This window comes from Notolepis coatsorum (genome assembly GCF_963971535.1).
Source record: "Notolepis coatsorum genome assembly, chromosome: 5".
Lineage (NCBI taxonomy): Eukaryota > Metazoa > Chordata > Actinopteri > Aulopiformes > Paralepididae > Notolepis > Notolepis coatsorum.
This window is the reverse complement of record NC_140169.1, coordinates 200365798-200389019: the sequence shown is the minus strand read 5'-3', so window position 1 is coordinate 200389019 and position 23222 is coordinate 200365798. Positions and strand designations below refer to the sequence as shown.

Sequence of the window (23222 nt, the reverse complement as noted above, 5' to 3'; positions counted from 1 at the left end):
TTGGAGATATCCACGGCACGTGTTGTAGGGGTTAAGGAATCTAATATTGCAATTTGGTTGGCTGCAGTGGCAAAGTTAAAAGAACGCATATAAGTTTGGGAATTTGTTTTGATTTTAGTTTTTTTTACTGAATAATGTATTGTGAGTGTGACTCATGTTGAGGTACTTGGGTGAGCGGGGGGAGGGGGGGGGGAAGAGAACGAGCGAGTGTCCATGTAGGATGATCACTGTACAGTCTGTATCAGTTATTGTCTTGTCATGTGGTGTTAAGTTATTGTCTTGGGAAGTCTTTTTATGTATTATTATTATTGTATTGTGATATATGTTTTGTTTCATGTTGGAAAAAAAGAAAGAAAAAGAAAATAAAAATATTTGATCAAAAGAAATATAAATAAATAAACAGACAAACAAACTTATTTACCGCTTTCAGGGCAGAGATGGCAGCAAAGTATGGAGCTCCCGTATACCTTTACGTGAGAAAGATGGGAAATATGTATGAGGATGTTTGTAGAGAGCGATGAAAACCAGAGGAACATTTCAAACGTGCTAACACTGATCTCTCCACACACATGAACACACACACACACCACACATCCTGCACTCTCTCTCACACAAACACACTACAGGTCACTTTAGGAAAAAACAATGGTCACTTAAAAAAAAGAAGAAAAAAAACATAACTATGTTTTTGTATAGTATAGTTAGTATAGTATAGTTACATTATAGCATAACTGTATATTGTATAGTAGTTTATATAGTAGGGATGGGCGTGAGTAATCGATTACTCGTAGCTGAGAAAAATCTATCTTAAATTAAATTTTTATTTTATTAGTTTTATGGAAAAAAAATGTATATATATTTTTTACATATTTGTTTCACATGTATGTGTACGATTATTTATAACTGTTTGTTGGTTTCCTTAAACATATACGTGGATGAACAAAATTAAGTAAAAGAAATCAAATAAAAGATTCAAAAATAGTATTATTATTATTTTTTTTCCTTTACCGAGTAATACACAATCACTCGAGTATAGCATGCGATCAATCGATCTGGATTCTTCTTAAAAATGCCCATCCCTAGTATATAGGACTCATTACCTTTCATTTGTAAGCTTAGCATTGTATTGTATTTTATCTTAGTACCTTTTATCATGTCTATTATTATCTATTCTATTATTATATTGTATTTCTTTGCACAATCAAGGCAGGCATGGCCACCTTCATTTCACTACATGTCTCGTGTGTATGCGACTAATAAATATCTTGAATCTTGAACTGATCTATAATGGAGTTGATACTGTAAACCAAACAAGCACAGAAGGTGGCATGGCAGTGCGTACTCTTGACAACCCCCGATGATCCCGATCCGCCCGTCTTGTCCCTTGTGCTTTTTTGCTGTGAGCAGGGGGACTATACTCTTCACCAGTGGGATGACATCGCTGTCCATGCCCCTGTGTGCCGTGGACCCAAGGCTGAAGTGGCGCTCGAAGACTGAAGGAAACAAACAAAAACTGTTTAAAAATGTAAAATGAAAGCAGAACTTTGAGCCATCAGAACTTGATCCCGATACCAAGAACTAACTAACAAAAAACCCTGAACACAAACATAATCTAGGTCTAACGGAGAAGACGGCCTCGTCTTTCAGAATTATCACTGTTTTTTGTCTAAAAAATCCTTTCATCCCCTCTTTCTCTTCACATTTTGACGTTCCACCGCGGGGCTCCGTACGGTGCGGGGTGGCACTGACGCCAATACCTAGTGGGTCTCGGTCTGGGTGGAACGATGGACTCTGTTGGCCGAAGCGATCTGCCCGGGGCGAGGGGGGTCGTCTGTGGTGGTGACCGTGGGACTGACTGCGGGAGAAGGAGGAGGGGGAGGAGACACCGTGGGAGGAGGCGGCGTGGGGGGGGCGGGGAGGAGGAGGAGGCGGGGCCGCTCTGGCGGAGGAGGGGTTCGCCGAGGAGGAGGAAACGCTGGAGAAGATCTGGCCGAGCATCTGGAGCATGTGGAGCTCCCGGGCGTGCTCCGTCTCCCTCCGGCGGTCCTCCGCCTGCAGACGCTGCTCCTCCAGCCGGTAGAAGGTCTCCTCGGCCTGGGTGCTCTGCTCCAGGAACTGCTCCATCAGCCGCTCCATGGGGAGGTTGCCTCGCCGCTTCCGGGGCCGCTTGGGGGGTCTGCCGCCCCCCGAGGAGAGGAGCGCGGCGCTGGCCAACTGGCCGCCGCTGTCGCTCGGCCTCGCCGACGTGCCTGGAGGAGCGGGGGAGGGAAGAGGTTTGATTGATTGATTGATTGATTGAAAATTGTATTAACAGATTGCAGAATGGGTACAATACAGTACGGCTCAATACACACAATTGTTAAGGGGATGCAGACCAGAGAAAGACTTTAGTCTTGTTTACATCAGGGTCCCCCGTGTGAGGTGAGACTCGTTAGGTAGAAGCGATACCACCTTATGCATACCGCACCTTATGTGAATACTGTATACTTCATCAGATCATATATTTAGCATTTTAGCATTTAGCATTTTTAGATTATACATTAGATTTAGATTATTGGATTATTAGATTATATATTGCATATATATAGCATTTAGCACCTTAAATCCAAGGGCCGCCAGCTCGAACGGCTATCCAATAAAACCGGTCTCACTGTCCATAAAGATGCCTACAGACAACATCAACAGCTCTACAAAGACGCCCTCAACTCTGCACACTCCTCCCACTACTCCGCTATCATACAGTCTGGCAGCGACAACCCCAGGACTCTGTTTTCCACCATCAACACACTTCTTAAACCCTCTCTGACGCAATCTCCTGTTCCTTCACTGTCAGTAAATGTGTCTCCTATCTGTCACATCTCCAAACAAAAATTTACAAAATCCACACCCAACTAACAATTGCCTCCGCCAACACTATCTCCCCTCCGGATTCAACCCCCCCCTCCACCACCCAACCCCCCTTTTACATCCTTCACTGAAATCACTGCATCGGATCTATCCTCCATTCTCTCTACAATGAAAACTTCAACCTGCATCCTGGACCCTATCCCCTCCATCCTAGTCAAGGCTTGTCTCCCTGCCCTTTCTCCCCTAATCACCTCCATCGTAAACTCCTCTCTGACCACTGGCCTATTTCCCCCCGCCCTCAAAATTGCTTCTGTCACCCCCTTACTAAAAAAACCCGGACTCAACCCTGAAACCCTTGATAATTTCCGCCCCATTTCCAACCTCCCCTTCCTCTCAAAAATAATTGAGCGAGCCATTGCCTCCCAATTAAAATCCTACCTCGACAACAATAACCTTTATGATACCTTTCAATCCGGATTCCGCACCAGACACGGCACCGAAACTGCTCTTCTAAAGGTCACCAACGACATACTCCTCTCTGCCGACTCTGGTTCCCTCTCCATCCTCATCCTCGTAGACCTCAGCGCTGCTTTTGACACCATCAGTCACCCCATCCTCATCACTCGTCTCCAGTCCTCCGTTGGCATCTCCGGAATCCCCCTCACCTTGCTCCAATCATACCTCTCATACAGGCACCAATTCATCTCCATTAACAACTGCAAATCCCCCACTACCCCCATCACTCATGGTGTCCCCCAAGGCTCAGTACTTGGTCCCCTGCTCTTCATCCTCTACATCCTTCCACTTGGTCTGATTCTCCGCCAACATGGCCTCCGTTTTCATTGTTATGCAGACGACACTCAGCTCTACCTCTCCACCAAGACTATCACTCCAGCCACTCTCTCCACCCTCACCACCTGCCTCACAGACATCAAAACATGGATGCAAAATAACTTTCTCAAACTAAACTGCAATAAATCAGAAATCATCATTATCGGTCCAAAATCCCTCAGCCACACCCAGGATTTCTCCCTAAATATTGATGGTTCCATTGTCACCCCCTCCACTCACGTCCGTAACCTTGGCATCATCCTGGACTCCACCCTTTCTTTCCTCCCCCATGTGAACCACATAACAAAAACGGCCTTCTACCTAGAGCTGCCGCGATAACCGCATTACCGCGGTATCGCTGTTGCATCACGCTCACCGCAGAGTTAGGCTGAATACCGCGTCACCGCTGTTTTTTATCATAATAATAAAGTTGGCTTGCGGCTTGCGGCTCTGCAGATATACCCTACTCGGTTCCAAGCGACCCTATTGGTCCAGCCTGGCTCTGCGGCTCTGCAGATACCCCCTACTCGACGCCTCTGAACGAAAACAGAACGCCGCCATCTTTACTGCCTCGCTAAGGATGCATTTCATTCAGGATTTGTTTGCGACAGAACCAAGTGCAATAAACAAAAAAGAATGGATTCACTGTGTATTCTGCCTTATTTATTGATGAAACAAAACCGACATCAACCCAATTTACCACCGAGCGGAGAGTTTAGTGTCACAACAAGATCGCTGATGTGTTAAGTTTGTTGTTGTTATCCGATATACACGAGAGGTAACGTTAAACCCGGGTTTGCTTGGTAGAATACACAATGAGAGGTAACGTTAGCTTTGGCAGAATAGACGCAACGAGAGTCTGGTTAATGTTGTTATTGATTGATTGATTGATTGATTGAAACTGTGTTAAACTCTGGCTTGCTGCAAGCCCTCGGACATCTATGCCCACGGAGCTTTCAGTGTACACAAGCGAGCGGCGGCGGCCCCGCCTGCATCCCCATTCCCCAAACGGAGTAGTACCTGGCTGCAGTGGAAAAGGAACGAAGTACCAGGTGCCTAAAGCGGGTCGAGTCGAGTAGGTAATATGCAGTGGAAAAGCGCCATTAGACTAGAGGCAGGCTATAAGAGTAGACTACTAAAAAAAAAAAAAAATGCATTCAAACTTATTTTTTTTTTTTGTGCGCACTGTGCGGTAATTACCGCGGCGGTAGGAAATATTGCGCAAATTCGTGCGGTAAGGAAAATATCAATACCGCGGCAGCTCTACTTCTACCACCTCCAGAACATTGCTCGTCTCCGCCCCTCCCTATCACTCTCCGTTGCTGAAACACTGGTTCATGCATTCATATCATCAAGACTAGATTACTGTAACAGCATCCTCTACGGCTCACCAAACACTATCCTCAATAAACTCCAATATGTCCAAAACTCTGCTGCCCGCATGCTCACCTCCACCCGTCGCTCTGATCACATCACCCCTGTCCTCCACAAACTCCACTGGCTTCCAATCAAATACAGGATACATATACTCATCACATTTAAAGCCCTCAACAACCTTGCCCCTCCCTACCTGTCCGACCTCCTCCACCGTCACACGCCCACCCGTTGCCTTAGGTCTGCAGATGCCAACCTCCTAACACCTCCCACGACCAGGCTCCGGACCTGGGGTGACAGGGCCTTTGCTGCTGCTGCCCCCTCCCTCTGGAATGCCCTCCCCAGCCATATCCGTGATGCAAACACCCTGACATCTTTTAAATCAGTCCTCAAAACCCACCTTTTCAATCTTGCTTTTGACCTCTAATTCTGTCGGTTTAATCTTATTTTGTCATGTATTATTTTTGTTCCGTTTTGTTCTGTTTTTTGTTTTGCCATAGTTTTGTCTCTCCTACCCATGTAAAGCGTCTTTGAGCACCTGGAAAAGCGCTATATAAAATAGATGTATTATTATTTCGTTTTTTTAGATTATATATTAGATTATATTTAGATTATATATTGTAACTATTTATTGTAGGGAAAATATAACTGAGAAGGCATACATACCCTCATCCTGCACCTTGTTGCCCATATGCACATGTCCAGAGTTAATTATATTGATTTGTATTCAGATTCAGACAACTTTATTGATCCTGCGTTATATTGTTTACACTGCTTTTTTACTACCTGTACCTCCCCTCCCCCATGCTGCTATGATGCCCGAATTTCCCCAAGGGGATCAATAAAGGAAATATCTTATCTTATCTTATTCCGTTAATGCTCTGTAACCGAGTGGATTAGAACCCGGGACCATAATATCCACAGGCGGCCGCCGCCGCACTATAACCAGCTGAGCTAAAGGATCCGACCCGTTAAATGGACTGCATTTATAGAACGCTTTTATCCAAAGCGCTTTACAATTTATGCTTCACATTCACCCATTCACACACACCAGTGGTGGAAGCGAGACCATGCAAGGTGCCAACCTGCTCATCGGGAGCAATTAGGGGGGTTAAGTGTATTGCTCAAGGACAAGGACCCTTCCGACACTCTCCCGGGCGAGGAGTCCAAATCGAACCGGGAACCTTCTGATTACCAGACGACCGCTCTACCTCCTGACTGAGCCACTGTCGCCCCCGTTAGCAGGCGCTGGTTGACAGCGACTGACCCATCCATAGTTTACAGTCGTCCTCCCCCTGAGAAGTGTGTCCTCCTCGCACTGAGATCCCACCCCCATCGCTACGGTAACCTGGATACAGATTCACAGGGCAGTGAGATCCCACCGCTGCCACCAATGTAACAGAGTGTGATTTGAACCTGGGACCATAGGATCCACAGGCAGCCGCACTAACCAGCTGAGCTAAAGGGTCAGACCCGTCAGCAGGTGCTGGTTGGCTGTAGTTTACACTAACCGGCTGAGCTAAAGGGTCAGACCCGTCAGCAGGTGCTGGTTGGCTGTAGTTTACACTAACCAGCTGAGCTAAAGGGTCAGACCCGTCAGCAGGTGCTGGTTGGCTGTAGTTTACACTAACCAGCTGAGCTGAAGGGTCAGACCCGTCAGCAGGTGCTGGTTGGCTGTAGTTTACACTAACCGGCTGAGCTAAAGGGTCAGACCCGTCAGCAGGTGCTGGTTGGCTGTAGTTTACACTAACCAGCTGAGCTAAAGGGTCAGACCCGTCAGCAGGTGCTGGTTGGCTGTAGTTTACACTAACCAGCTGAGCTAAAGGGTCAGACCCGTCAGCAGGTGCTGGTTGGCTGTAGTTTACACTAACCAGCTGAGCTGAAGGGTCAGACCCGTTAGCAGGTGCTGGTTGGCTGTAGTTTACACTAACCGGCTGAGCTAAAGGGTCAGACCCGTCAGCAGGTGCTGGTTGGCTGTAGTTTACACTAACCAGCTGAGCTGAAGGGTCAGACCCGTCAGCAGGTGCTGGTTGGCTGTAGTTTACACTAACCAGCTGAGCTGAAGGGTCAGACCCGTCAGCAGGTGCTGGTTGGCTGTAGTTTACACTAACCAGCTGAGCTGAAGGGTCAGACCCGTCAGCAGGTGCTGGTTGACTGTGACCGACTCGTTAGTAGTTTACAGCTCTTTACATAAATTGAAAAAAATAAAAACATTCAAAGAAACAGATACATGTGGATAAAGAGGGGCGACAGTGGCTCAGGAGGTAGAGCAGTCGTCTGGCAATCCGGAGGTACCTGGTTCGATTCCCAATTTCCCGCTCCTCCCGGGCAGCGTGTCGATGTGTCCTTGAGCAAGACACTTAACCCCTAATTGCTCCCGATGTGCAGGTTGGCACCTTGCATGGTTGCCTCCGCCATCGGTGTGTGAATGGGTAAAATGTAAGTAACAAATTGTAAAGCGCTTTGGATAAGCGCTATATAAAAAAGCAGCCATTTACCATTTACCATAAAGACACTGCACTCACTATGGTTTCCTACGGTGACTTTCACCGGAATGGGGATGGGAACAGTGGGATATTCCAGCTTCACTTCAGTCACATTTGGATAAGGGCACTCTCCCGTGCTCTCCGAATAGGCATCCTGAGCATCATCCTCCTGAGCATCATCCCCGTCCTCCTCCGCACCATCCCCGGTCTCGTCCCCACCACCGGCCCCCACGCTGTCCATCAACTCCTGGGGGTCGAGGGGCGGCCGGTTGCTCAGAATCCTCTCCATGGTGTCGTAGAACTTGCAGATCTTGTGATACTGCCCGTTGTTGCGCAGATTGCCCTCCTTTGCCAACAGATATTGTCTCTTTAAGCTCTTGATTCGCACCCTGCACTGCTCCGGCGTCCGCTCGAAGCCCATCACCCCCAGCCTGCGGGCCACGTCGCGGTACACGAAGCTGTTGCGGAAGTTTCCGTCCAGCGCCGTCTGGATGTCCTGCTCGCCCCAGATGTTCAGGAGGGTCCTGGTCTCCACGTCCGACCACAGGAAGCCCCGCGTTGTGTTGTTGATCGCAGCGTGCATAGTCGATCCACCCAGACGATGTTGTTGACACTGCGGTCTGCGGAGGATATGGATGATGATGGACGTCTGGTCTCTTGCTCCAAGCTGCTGTCGCGGCGGGGCGCCGTTGTTGTATCCAAATAATAAACAATAGATATGATATTATATATATTTGTATATAATAATTGGTCGTTTAGTTACCTTGGTGTATAACTTATCTGTGTAGTAAATTCCAGTTTTAAACTATTAAAACAATAGCTTGGCTGGAGCGACTGGCTTTATTCTAACCTGCATGCTAACCCTGTAAACCTGTGTCGAGAATCTCTACCTACTACGTCATTCATAGACAACAACGGCAACACTTCCGGTATTTTGAGCTCATGGAGAGCGCGGGGGGGGGGGGCGGGTGGAGAGGGAGCGCGTGAATGGATGTTGATTAGAGCCCAGTAAGTGGTCCCTCCCCCTCACGAGCTCCATGTAACACGGAAGTGCAGTCAGTGGTCTCTATAAAACACAATGGGTTGAAATTTGACCCCGAGCGCTGACAAGGGATCAGCTTCACCACGCCCCCTTTCCCGAGATTAATATGGGGGGGGGGGGGCATTTCAAAACTGACCCGAGATCAGGTTAACTTCCCTCCCGCCCATACAACGTCTGCGGGGTCCTAGAATGATGAGGTGCACAGAATGTGTGTAAGGCGAGACAGCACCCCCAAAATAGCATTTTTGCTTTTTTTCTCGACGATAGAGATTTTGTTATATTTTGCTTCCTAAACATGTCTTCTATGAAACTAGTGACAATAAAATGTCAATAACACACATTTAGTTGTTTATTTGACTTCATTTTGCCTGATTGCATCCATAAATGTGCACATATTTAACACTTTCAGTGCCCACCACGTGATAAGACGTTTTATCAGCCCAATGCCTGAATGCCCACCACGACAATTATCGTTTTTTATCGTTTTTTTTATTTATTTATTAGCGATCTGAATTCATATTTCATCAACCGAGTCTCCCGTTGGTAAACCAGCCCCATCGCGTCTATGCCTTCTACAACGCTGTTCGGTTTCCGGGTTCCTCTGATTGGCCACTAAGCCCACGTGACCGCGCGCTAGCACGCCCCCCTTATCGCCCACTCTCGCACTGTGAAGCGGAAGCGCCAGCGGGGCGAGGCGGTGGTTTCGGTCCAGCTCCAGCGGCCGTCTTCCGCGCTCCGCCTGCGGTATCCTCGAGGCGGCTCGTTCTTATTAATCCCCCATTGTTCAGGTCGACATGGTCGCACAAACACCCGTTGGAGGAGTAGTGGGGGAGAAATGAATGAATGAATGAAAACTTTATTTAACAGATTGCAGAATGGGTACAATACAGTACGGCGCAATACACACAATTGTTAAGGGGATGCAGACCAGAGAAAGACGTTTGTCTTGTTTACATCAGGGTCCCCCATTTTCAATTCATATCGACATTTATGACATACACAACATACATGACATTAACATGTCTGACGAGCACAGAGTTGCCAGTCGATAATTCTTGCTATTTAAAAATATTCCTCTTCTTCTCCCCCACTACTCCTCCAACAGGTGTTTGTGCGACCATGTCCACCTGAACAATGGGGGATAATAATAAGAACGAGCCGCCTCGGAGAGAGGATACCGAAGGCGGAAGACGGCCGCTGCTGCTGGAGCTGGACCGAGTCAGCGGCGCACGGAGCCGGGGAGAAACCACCGCCTCGCCCCGCTGGTGCTTCCGCTTCACAGCGCGAGAGTGGGCGATAAGGGGGGCGTGCTAGCGCGCGGTCACGTGGGCTTAGTGGCCAATCAGAGGAACCCGGAAACCGAACAGCGTTGTAGAAGGCATAGACGCAGCCCAATCAGCAGCTCAGAATGGAAAAAAGCGCCCCCTATCGTCTATCCCTGAAAACTGCACATCAGTCGCTTAGACTGACCTGGGATCAGTGATATGTAGAGGCGGGGCCAGCTGGCTCCCTTCTCTGAGCCGGCAAGCCGTCTGTTCAACATGGAACGGGACGGGAAAATGCCTGGACCATATATTCACAGTAGCCAATCGATAGTAGACAGTAGTGATCGATTTTTGGAATGGCGATCAGGAATTGGAATGCTCTTTTTGGAGAACATCTGATCTGAGGTAAGGAATCTATTTTACCAGTCTTGGGATAATCAGAGTTGTATTCGCTAAGATATCAACGTGTCCCCCATGTGTGTGTGTGTGTGTGTGATGTTGAGGAAATCAGATAATCGATTTTCAGCTCGCGGCCCCAGCGTGCATACGTACACATATACTATCGATAATCTAGCGTTTATTTGAAAACGATTCATAAATAGGCCGAAAAATTACAACGTTTTTGTGTATTCTAGAATATTCCGTTTATCATGGAACCTTTTTATTTTCCTTGAAAACGAGGGCTTTTCAAAATGCTATAAAAACGAAAATGAACCGATAAAAAAAACAATCCGCTTCGACAATGTTGACTGGAAAACTAGTCATTGATAAGCGACGGGCAGATTAGACACATAGCCATAATTTAAAACATAGATTAGGCGTTTTTAACGCTAACATTGAAGTGGATGGTGGGCATTCAAGCAGTAATTCAAGATTAAGCTTGGGCTCTGAAAGTGTTAATGGTGGAAGTGCCTCATTTGCATATATAAACATAAAATTCAGAAAACTTGTAATATATTTGTTCTTAGTTTATATGTACATAACAAACTGGGAAAGTTTCATAGTGATATCTATTCAAGTATTTCCCCCCCCTGTTAGGGGGTGCTGTCCCCAAGTATAACTTGTCAAAAATCAACAGTCTTGGGGGCGACAGTGCAGTCGTCTGGTAACCCGGAGGGTCGCAGTTCGATTCCCACTCCTTAAGACACTTAACCCCTAAGCCCTAACTGCTCCCTGACCATGACCTTGCAGCATGGTTGACTCCACTGTGTGTGAATGTGGTAGTGAACAGGTAAAAAATGTGAGGAACAAATTGTAAAGCGGTTTGGATAAAAGCTGCTATATAAAACTATTGCAGGACCTAAGCATGTCTTACCATGCTTTTTGTAAAAATGGTGTACATTATACCTGTTATGTCTTATATTTTATTACTTGTATTATTGCACAAATGTCTATTCTCATCCTATCTTATTACTTGTATTATTGCACAATCGCTGCGGGCATGACCACCCGCATTTCACTGTATGCTTGTATGCCGTGACAAATACAACTCTTGACTTGACTAAATGCACCATTACCTTGGCTTAAACTATCAGACTCCTCATTCAGTTATATTTCTTTTGAGGACCAAGTCTAAATATAATACTTCTAAAAGTATAAACAAACTATATTTGTTTTTTTTTAGATTGCAATATTATTCTGTGTAAGTATAATGTATTTTTCTGAGTTAAAGTACTTGTTTTTCTTTTGCTAATGTAATCTTAACTCAGTAAAGGAACTATTTTTCACTTAGTGAGTTTGCCAATTTATCACAGCATGTTTAGAATCTGTCTTCCAGCAAGGCAGCAGGTAACCACGGTAACCACTCCGAGATACACAGCACACTCAAACCTACAACCTGGCCGGATCTGCTTCTATTTTTCAACGGTAATACATTTTGTAAAGGCACATCAAATGCCAAAACACACACACGACGTACCATTGACTCAGAAGTATCTGTTTTATTGAAATATGTACAGCAGTAATTTGTTTATACTTTAGAAGTATGACATTAAGACTATAGGTCCCCAAAATGAATGGAAGTGAATGAGGAGCTTGACACCTGGGATGAACGGTGGTGTGTTTACTGCTGATGAAACATGACTACATATAATATACCACAGTGAAATATCCCTTTAGGGAATATTATAAAGTAAAGAAGCAATACGATTATCGGTGTGTGAAGGACCGGTCCATTCACGTTACCTTCCGGGTTCAAACAGGCCAGTGTAACAACGACGACTGACAGCGCAACTGTGATCAAGCTAAAGGCGAGCATCTGACTCTCTTGTGCCATGATTCTTAGCTAAACACGAGTCACTCATAGTCATACCCTAGTCTTACCTAAACACAAGTCACTTAGATCAGATCCTAGTCTCTAGTCTTACCTAAACACGAGTTGCGTGTCAACGCTGAACATGGGATACAGATATTCTTGATCATGAGGCGACGGGACCGAGCAGGAAGAACCAATAGGGTCCCGCTGCAGCGCCGGAGAATCCTCTCACTGGGCAAGCATGTGGCAGCCACGAACCTGCGCTGTTTTAAGTGAGCAACGCGTGTGTTATTATTGGATTGATTGATTGATTGAACATTTTATTAATGTCTGCCTTGTTTCCTGGTTATGCTATTGCAACGTTAGGACCGCGTCAAGCTATAGTGGAGGTGGCGTAATCAGGAATTGCGTCCATGGGACGAGGCTGCACCGTGCAGCCAAAGATTTTAGCAGAATCGCGTGCACGCACATGCGCTGCGCTCGCCAACTCACTAAGCAGGGGTGCAGACAGTGCTGGGCATACGCGGTCAAACGACGTTTGGGCTTCGTCACTGAGGCAGAAGTACGCGCATCCTATTATTATGCAAAGTCTAGGTGATAAGTGCCGGCCGGCCACACAAAAATTACTCGTTGCGCCGTATACCCCGCCCGCCGGCACTTATCACCTAGACTTTGCATAATAATAGGATACCGACAACCAAATAAATACAAGCCCTGTAGGTGGGGGGTTGCTTGATCTCCCGACTGGAAGGATGAGACAAGTTGTATCATCTGTTCTGTGCGCAACCGAGGGAACATGTATGCGCATGCGCGTGCATGCACGGGAGCGCGCGTGCACGTGGCGTTTGGCCTTGGCCCATATTACGACTGCACCACTGGCTATAAGTACCCGCCTGGGCTACTTTGCATATCAATAGCGCCGGTCGTCAGGTGTGTTAAATACGTTCTCAGATAAATTCACACCTAACTTGTGAATGAAATGTGTTACATCCATTCGTAGAGGCAATTAGGCACTGTCTTTAGTCTGTGCCAGAGTCATAGAATACATGACTCTGGTCTGTGCTTAAAGGAAAACTCCAACATTTTGGGAAATTAGCTTATTTAACATCTTCCCTGGAGTTAGACAAGAAGATACATACCTTTTTTGTCTCTGTGCGTGCACTTAGCTTTGGGAACAGTCGCTCCGTTAGCGTAGCTTAGCTTCATCACTGGAAGTGGGGGGGGGGACAATAGCCTGACGTTCCCTTACACACAGTAACCAAATACACTCCAAATACAACTCCAAAACGTTCATGTAAACATGTTGTGACCTGTGTATTTACCACGTGGAGAAATACAAAATAATTGAATTAGACAATTACGTTTTCTAAGTAAATATACTCAGAATTTTTTTTTGCCTAAGCACTCGTCTCTGCACGCAGTCTGTGATTTCTACGTGAAGCCGTGTTTGTGGACATTCTCATTAATTCAAAGGATCCGAACCGATTGAAGTTTATGGATACCATGACTTAAAATCCTCTTACCTTGACGATTAAAAGCCTCCCCAATTTAGAAAACAGTAATCCAATGGCTGGTATTGATAATATAATACTAACTACTGCACGTAGCTAACCGGAGCTAACACAGAACCGGATGGTCACTAAAGCAGATATAATGACTTCCTTTCTGGGGTTTTCAAAATAAAAGTGCGACGTTTATAGCAGCGGAAAACGTTTATTTTGTACATTATCTAACGTTAACACAAACATAAACTAACGTTACAACTAACCTAAAGTTAGTTTAGGTTCGTGTTGGGGCTTTTAATCGTCAAGGTAAAAGGATTTTAAGTCATGGTATCCATAAACTTCAATCGGTTCGGATCCTTTGAATTAATGAGAATGTCCACAAACACGGCTTCACGTAGAAATCACAGACTGCGCGCAGAGACGAGTGCTTAGGCAAAAAATAGTTCAGAGTATATTTGCTTAGAAAACGTAATTGTCTAATTCAATTATTTTTTATTTCTCCACGTGGTAAATACACAGGTCACAACATGTTTACATGAACGTTTTGGAGTTGTATTTGGAGTGTATTTGGTGACTGTATACACTGTAAGGGAACGTCAGGCTATTGTCCCCCCCCACTTCCAGTGATGAAGCTAAGCTATGCTAACGGAGCGACTGTTCCCAAAGCTAAATGCACACACAGAGACAAAAAAGGTATGTATCTTCTTGTCTAACTCCAGGGAAGATGTTAAATAAGCTAATTTCCCAAAATGTTGGAGTTTTCCTTTAAGCGAGGGAACATTTATGCGCATGCGCGGGAGCGCGCGCACGCGCCGGGAGCGCGCGTGCACGTGGCATCATTAGCGTGCGTGCAATCAGAGTTGATATGAGGAACGCACCGCTGGCGGTAATGCACCAAGAAGGCTGTGCCAACCGCCAATAAAAATCAAAAGAAGAAGAAGAAGAAGAACTGGTTATGCTTAGGCCCTCTTTCGAAGTCGGTTATGCTTCTTAGAGTTTGGAATCAGGGCTGGTGGTCTATCGCCCTGCTCTAAAGATAAACTCTAAGCATAACGGACTTCAAAAGAGGGCCTACGCATAACCAGTTCGAAACAAGGCGGACATTAATACAATTTTCAATCAATCAATCAATCAATCAATCAATCAATCAATCAATCAATCAAGCAATCAATCAAGCAATCAATCCAATAACACAACAGCGCAGGTTCGTGGCTGCCATAGGCTTGCCCCTTGAAGGATTCTCCGGCGCTGCAGCTGGACCCTACTCGGAAGAACAGCTTTATTTTGATGATACTGCGATTCTATTGGCGGAGTTCTTAAAGGTATATCGACACGTTTAGAGAACGTGGGAAGGCAGTGGTTTTTTAATGCTTCTAATTAGGGCTGGGACTTTATCGCATTCATTTCGATTAATTAACTACAGAAAGAATTAAAAGTTAAAACAAATTGATGCATTTAATCGCATGATGATTTTTCTTTATTGTGTAAGAATGTTACCTTTCAAAGGAGACCAGACTCATGCAGTGCTATAAGTATAAATTATAATAAAACGCAAATTACTTTTTTTCTTAATCTGGTTTGTTCATTAAAAAAAAAGATAAATTGAGATCAATCAATCATTTTTTTCTTCTTCTGGAATGTACTTGAAAGTACTGCGTTTTACTTTTACCTCGAAAGTGCTTGAGTTTACAAAAGGTCCTTTGCGCTATATATATTATTCCTAAAATTGCTGCACTTTGTTAAAAATTGCATTGATCTGTTGGTCTGTGTAGTAGCTAATACAGGATTTTGCTGCTTAAACCTATGTATAATGTATATTCATTGATTCACTCGTATACCAAAATGAATTTCAATTGAAATGTTTTGCTTTTCGCATCAAATATTGATATGCGATTAAAATGTGATTAATTTCGATTAATTAACTATAAAGTCTCGAATTAATTTGATTAAAAGAATAATAATAATAATCGAGTCCTACCACTATTTCTAATGCTATTAAAGGGGAATGTCACCCATTTTAAGAATTCACAGTATGTTCTTCCTGTGCCCCCAGGACAGTTCAGGCAGTGTGTGTGAAGTTCCAAGTTCAAGTTCTTTATTTGTCAAATGCACAACAATACAGGGGGCATTGTTGCAGGTAATGACATTTTTGTGTTTCAAGTTCAGACTCAACAGTACAATTAAGAAACAACAATGAATATGATGAATTGAAAATGGGGGACCCTGATGTAAACAAGACGAAAGTCTTTCTCTGGTCTGCATCCCCTTAACAATTGTATGTATTGAGCTGTACTGTACTGTACCCATTCTACAATCTGTTAATAAACTTTTCAATCAATCAATCAATCAATCAATACAAGAATGGTAACAATAAGTAGTAGTAGTAGTAGTAGTAGTAGTAGTAAGATACAATCAAATATAAAATGTAGGTAAGATAAAATAGTCAATTATTTACAGAAAGTGTCTTGCATATAGTGTGTGTGCATGTTAAGGTGCAGTGCAGTAGTAGTAGTAGTAAGTAGTAGTAGTAGTAATATCAAATAAAATTAAATAGTAAATTTTTACAGAAAGTGTCTTGCGTAAGAGTTTATGTGCATATTAACACTTTCTCCGCCAATAACGTCATACAACGGGTTTCAAGTTCATGCAAATTCTGCCAGATCACGGCGTACGACGTTATTGTGATCATATTTCATATTTTCGCCATGGTATTCATATTTCACTCACGGAGCCTTGTATGATGCTGTGGGACTCAGCACAACTCTGCAACGCTTCAACACTGCCACCTGGTGGATGATCGGCGAGTTGCCAAACCGGATATGCCTGTTGCATATCGGTACGTCTCCTAAATCCGTCCGGCCACTCGTATATCATCCCAGGACTCTAGCCACACACGTGGATATGGATCGCTGCCATAACTCAATAATCCACATGATTTGGGCGTGTATTAGTATTATACAAACCGGAAATGGATCGCCTCGATCCCCATCACATAACTGGGATCTGTTTTCTCCAGTATCATCGCCCAACGGTAAGAGGAGGCTGCCGTGAGTTTCAGCGTTTTTGTTTATTATTATCGATGCAAACTGCTCTGATCTATATATCACCCATACTACATAAATCATTTAACGACGATCACGGAATTATAAACGACCCCCCCCCCTCCGTTCACCCGCGCATGATCAGTCATAACGTTTAGGACCATGTACAGTTGAAATTTTTAATAAAACGTGTATCGGCAACAAATGGCATTTGATAATGTATATACACATTTATGCCTATATCTCATGTTCTAGGAATTACTGCAGAAAACGACAAAAAACATATTTATATTCTAGATGGTATTTTTGTATGAATGTGTGAATGAAAAAGTAAAACGTTCCTACATCCTGAACGATAGATAATAGATGTTGAATGGGCCATAGTAATGTCAATTTAGCAATACAATTTAAAAAGTTATAGCCCTGCAAAGAAGGTAAACATCTCCATAGACTTAGAGTGGTGGCAGTGATCAAACATTGATGGATATAAGCGTGGCAGAGAAAGTGTTAAGGTGCACACACAAACCACTCTCCCCTACGCTACGAATTGTAGAGACGCCTCTCCTAAACCTAGGTGAAAGGAATGCACCAATGTTATGGGAAATGCACTTACTGTCTTCTCCAGAGTCAGACAAGTAGATAGATACCAATTTACTCTCTGTACGTTCAGTAGAAAGCTACCCGGCTGCAACAAGCTAGCCTAGCTTAGCACAAATTAATAGAAGCGAATACGGATCAGCTAGCCTAGTGGTTGGCCAAAAACACGTCTCCTGGAGTTTTAAGCTTGGCTAGCTGATCTGTATCTGCTTCCATTAATTTGTGCTAAGCTAGACTAGCTTGCACCGCACAGAAAGGAAATTGGTATCTATCTCTACTTGTCTGACTCTGGAGAAGATGGGAAGTGCATTACCCATAATGTTGGCATGTTCCTTTAATTGAACTGTTCTGGGGCACAGGAAGTTATATTTCATACTGGCTTCGCATCTTGCTTCACCTATTCAGGCACGTGCACACATAGAGCCCAAGGGGTGCTTGAGCACCTGCCTTTTTGAGCCTCATAAAAAAAGTGCCCTTTTTGAAAAAAAAACATTTTCTTTTAATTATTATTTTTTTATTACCGTTACGTATATAGACTGCCCTTCCAACTGAAAAATGTCAGGATAGAATCAAAATATTAGGTAAAGAGAGAGAGATGCCCCATATTCCATTGCAGTTTGCAGGGCCTCCTCAGCGTGCCTCTCCGCGGACCTATATATTTTATGCATAGCGTGGGTGGTGATGATGATGATAGAAACGCTGTGGCGCATACAGTTGAATGCTGGTATTTTACTCACTGAGGGACACGAAGAAGTCAAGTCCGATGGGATTTGGGAATCTCAAATACAAACCGGGATTGGAATAAAAAATGCATTTATATTACAATACAGAATATACAGCACTTCTTGGGGTCTGTACAGGGTAAGCACTTATTCCCTCCCCCCTGAACATATTAAGATGTATGGGCCTTTTAAGTCAGTGATAAAAGTGTCTTTCAAGGATAAGTGAGCTCCTGCACTGATTATTATAGTTCAATATTCAATATTTGATCACCAAAACCCCCCAAAAAGCATAAAAGGAGGGCCATTTGGCCCTTAAAAATCGGGCTTGGTTGAAACACACACAGGTATAGTGCCCTTTTCAGCCTTTGAGCACCTGCCCCTCTAAAGTCCTGTGCACGTCCCTGCACCTATTGGACTATGCACGCGTGTTGAAATAACTTTTCATGCACCTACTATCTACCTAGCCACGCCCACTTCCCTAGTATATAACCAGGTGAAGTGGCCATGCTCACCCTTTCCTCGTTCTTTCACGCGAAAGGACAGCTCATACGCATCTGCAGCTGTAAAAGAGTGTTTCTAAAGAAAAAAATATACTGACCATAAGATGGACCGAGTTCCACCACCACAACAGTCCTTTTCAGGGCTACACCACTGCCAGCCGTTGTGGGGAATCTTTGGACCGGCGTGCTCTCACAGAGAGCTCGCAGGTGTCCAGAGTAGACGTGGCGGAGGGATACGAGTGTGATGCGACCGCGGTGAGTCCTTCTCGCGGTTCCAGTAGTGTATTGGGGACGAAGCGGGTTACACCTCCGGGCCTCTCGACTTCAGTTCCCTTGATGGCTGACGACCTCAGGCTCACTCTCGGAGTACGCTCTCTCAGCGCACCGATCCGTCGGAACTATGGTTGTCAAAGTTAACGCGGTATTAACGCACAATTCTATTAACGCCACTATTTTTTTTAACTCACGATTAACCCTTTCACTGCCGCACTACCAAACGGTTAACCCTTTCACTGCAACAATACACAGAAGGTTAACCCTTTCACTGCCACACAACAGCAGGTTAACCCTTTCACTGCCACACTACAGAAGGTTAACCCTTTACTATCACACTACCGACGGATTGTGCATCACTCTGTTTTGAATTTGATGCAAATTTGCATGAGGGTCATCCTTTTGTGTTAAATGGCTGCATAAAGCAAGCATTTGTTGATTCAAACTTGGAACTTGAAAAAGATCTGTTTAAGGTAGATAAAAAAAACAAAAAAAAACAATTAATTTGTGATTAATCGCGAGTTAACTATGGACAATCATGCAATTAATCAGATTAAATATTTTAATCGATTGACAGCACTAGTCGGAACGCAAGAGCAGCGGCGAGTCTGTGGAGGTAGGCTACGGGTCTCTGGACGCTTAAAGCTGTTCTCAGACAAAAGGGAAGTGCCGTGTATTGGATGTTCTCCTTTATCTGAATGAATAGAGATGAAGGACCCCGAAACGTATGCTCTGTGTGGCGTGTTGGGGCTAACCACCCCGACCGCACAGCATGTATCCCTGGTGGAAGGGGTGCAGTAAATTATTCCTGCATCTCTCCCCCAGCCTGTGATATTGAGCTCCCTAGGGAGAACACGCACCCTGATCAGGAGCTGCTGTGCATTTGACCCTTATCTTATGTCGCCATGAGATTGTGTCAAATGTGAGGAGTTTGAACGAAAGAAGAAAAAGAGACCTACCTAGGGGCGGCTGGGTTGCGCAGCGGACTAATCGCTCGCCTACCACCGCAGAGACACTGGGTTCGAATCCAGCTGTCAGCGGTACCTCCGGCTTGGTCAGTCGTCCCTACTAACACAATTGGCAGTGTTAGCGGGTGGGAAGCCGGTGGGGTATGTTACTGTATCCTGGTCGTTGTAAACAGCGACTCCTACTGGTCGTCGGTCGGGGCGCCTGCTCAGCAGGGAAGGGATCTAGGGGAGGTAGTGTGATCTTCCCACGCGTTACAATCGGAGGAGACATGTGATAGTCTTCAACCCTCCCTAGGTCGGCAAGTGGGGGAAAAATGCACGCAACGACCAGGAAGGGAATTGGCATAACGACTAAATTGGGATGGGAGAAAAATACAGAAAAAAGGGGAAGAAAAAATAGATAAAAAAATAGAAAAAGAGGCCTACCTGTCCTTTTCAAAAGGCGCAGGTGTGAGGCTGGGTCTGGGTGCAGGTGTGAGGCTGGGTCTGGGTGCTCTGTTTTCCCTTGAGACTGTCTGGCCGCGCTAACAAAGTCGTAGCAAGCAGCCCGGTCTTCTCTCTGATGTAACGTCAGCTGGCCTCCCAGGTCCTCATGCGGACCGGGGCTGATGGTGCGTTCAGTCGGTCCTCATCAGGTCGGACATTTGTCATGCGACAGATTGACTAGGAGCGACCGAACGCACAACAATGGGGAGATATCTGGTGACCCCTCCTGTAACGGTTCCCCCGGTCCTGCTCCACAACCCCCATTTGTCCATGGACATTTCCTCCCCCGGTCCTGCTCCACAACCCCCATCTGTCCATGGACATTTCCCATACCTGAACTACAGCTCTCAACCACCAGGTGGCCTAGTTCAGTGTATTCATCTTTGTTGTCTTGTACTTATTAATGTCCTATCTGTCATCACTAATATGTTGTGTGTTCATCTGTTGTCGGTGCTGTGCACCATTCTCTAATTTAGTTTTGTCTCCCTTGTGTTGTATCTATGTGCGTTTGGTCTTGTCATGTTTTGTATATTCTCCCTGTTATGTTTTCTGTTTAGTCATCTTCCCAGCTGTGTGTCATTCACTAATCATCCTCTTGTCTCTAATTAGTCCTTGTACTTAAGTGTTGTTGGCCCAGCACTGTTTGCTGGGTCATTACTTTTGTTTGCTGTTCACCGTCGTGAGTACTCTGTGTAGTTGTGTTTATATCGTTTTGAGACCACGGTCTCTCTTTTCTTTCCTAGTTTCAAAGTGTTTCTTTTTATATTATGCTCCGTGTATCACAAATAAAGTGCACGTTATTTTGAAAGAGCCAACCACGCATTCCGCCTCCTGTCAATTCTCTCCCTGTGTATCTGCTGCAATTGGGTTCCACACACCACTATGCCAACCAAACGTTCCACTCGTAACACCCTCCCTCTTGAGTTGAGCCGTGGTGGCTCTCTTGGGCTTGTCTGATCAGATGTAACCTAGAGACCCCAACGACCGGTGAAGTCTACGTCTGTTGTGATAATATACGTTGCAATTTTCACATTACTTCTCAGGGTCCCAAAGAGCCTAGGGTACATTACATAAGTTTGGGTAAGGTCAAACCTTCCCTTGCTGGGCTTAAGTTAAGTTTGTCTTAATTACAAAAACTCTAACGTAAAGCATTATGGTGGAGCGAATCACGCACTCCCTGATTAAAATAAATAAAATAATAATTTAGGACCTTCTCAGAGGTCATCAATCGGCACGCATGCGATGCATGCATGCGATTCGTCTCTGCGATTAACCCATCCCATCGTCCTTCCCCCCCAAGGGCAGCCGGGAGCAGACAGGCGTCAACGTGAGCCGCGCCAGGGGACCAATCCAAGTGCTCCTGTCCCCTTCGTCAAGGACGCCACAGCGTTAGCGATCTTGTTGTTGTGCATGTTTTTCCATTGGGTTTATCTTATCGGGGGGGAAACCCTTGCGAGCACGGGGAGAACATGCAAACTCCACACAGAAAGGCCTGGGAGATACCCCACCTGGGTAACTGGCATCATGGAAACCTGGTCCCCAAGCGGGAATCGAACCCTGGACCTTCTTGCTGTGAGGCGACAGTGTTTTTTACACACTACACCACCGTGCCGTTATGCTCGCCAGCGGTAGATCCCTGTGCGATCCTACATAGTGATGTTGCATGCTGTGGGTCTTCCCAGCCACCTGGCCAGTCGAGGTATTACAGCCACACCCCCTGGCCCAGACCTCAGGTCCTAACAGTGGCTATAGAGTGCGGGGCGACATGGAATACTGTATGCGTTCCCCCCATCCATCTGATACATTTAGACTGCGTTTCTCCTGGCTGTCACCTCCGCTAAACGCATGGGTGAGCTATGCGCTCTTTCGGTTCAACCAGAGTGCCTGGCTATAATAGCATACGGTTATCCTATAACCATAGTTATATGAGTATAGCGAGCGCTCTGCACTCTAGTGGAACTATCCCTTTATCCAATCTAACACTGAATAATTTTTCTCCACATGTACACACCCATCCGCCTGGCCACACCCACATCCGCTCCTCTACATAAGCGGGGTCGTGGCCATACTAACAGCTCCTTCCCAAGTCTTTCACCACCAAAGGCGAAGACCACGGGGTCCTCAGTGAGTCAGTGCAGAGCGCTCGCTATACTCATATAACTATGGTTATAGGATAACCCTATGTTATATTATCGTATAGCTTACGCTCTGCACTCTAGTGGAACACAGGAGCTGAGTAGAGCGGAAGCTCGACAAATGTACCCGCTGAGGCCCCCCACAACCATCAGAACCGGGGAGGACCCGAGCCCCCGGACCCCCCTAGAGGGGGACGGGAGGGAATTGGATCCGACTGTGCGAAGAGGGTTTAGCACCTCAACGCACAGGGTGAGCAGATCGTGGGACTTACCTTCACACAGAAGGACCCACGACCACTCAGGCGCGCATCCCACATGCCACTAGGGAATGAACGGGAAGAAAAAACCCTGTTACAGCCCCTAACATCCCGGGGTCAAAGGTCAAGAACCCAACCCTGTGGCAAGGCCATAGCAGTGGAGCACAGAGGAGGACCCAGGAACAGCCTGAGGGCCAGGACCCCCAGAAAAGGGGGCCTGGTGAGGCCAACGATGCCGTAGCATCGAGACCCCACCAGACGGTCACTAGTGACACCACCCCCCACATCGCCAGCGTATCGGACAGGGCCCAATCCAAGAGCAGGCCCTTCCCCCCTACAGCACGCCACCCTGAAGCACTCCACAGAGGCTACACCCCCACAACACTGTGGGGCCAGTCGGTGCACCTGGGAGACAACCCCCAAGAGGTTGATCCCTCAATCCCGGCAACAGGCCAAGAGCATAACTTGACCTGTGCCTGGAGCACTGCGGACTAGACAGGCGCCTAAGGGGTCTACTGTGAAAACAGCACCCCGGCGGAAGGGGCGTTCGGTATGCTGTGCACCATGTCGCAGCCTCCACAAAACCCGACCCCTTAGAGAGGTTGAGGTCCAAGAGAAGGCTGACACGATTGGCAGATG

General features: G+C 45.8%; 1 protein-coding gene across 1 annotated transcript in view; it reads right to left on the bottom strand.

Annotated features, from left to right (window-relative positions):
• Positions 1 to 12147, bottom strand: part of naxd (NAD(P)HX dehydratase) — a 35555-nt gene extending 23408 nt beyond the window's left edge. Inside the window, exons 1-5 of the mRNA XM_084315100.1 lie at positions 12030 to 12147; positions 7578 to 8205; positions 1758 to 2249; positions 1343 to 1493; positions 422 to 467 (exon numbers count right to left, since the gene is read on the bottom strand). Coding sequence (XP_084171226.1) covers positions 422 to 467; positions 1343 to 1493; positions 1758 to 2249; positions 7578 to 8121 — 1233 coding nt within the window. The 5' untranslated portion in view covers positions 8122 to 8205; positions 12030 to 12147. The remainder of the gene's footprint in view (positions 1 to 421; positions 468 to 1342; positions 1494 to 1757; positions 2250 to 7577; positions 8206 to 12029) is intronic.
• Positions 12148 to 23222: the final 11075 nt, after the last annotated feature.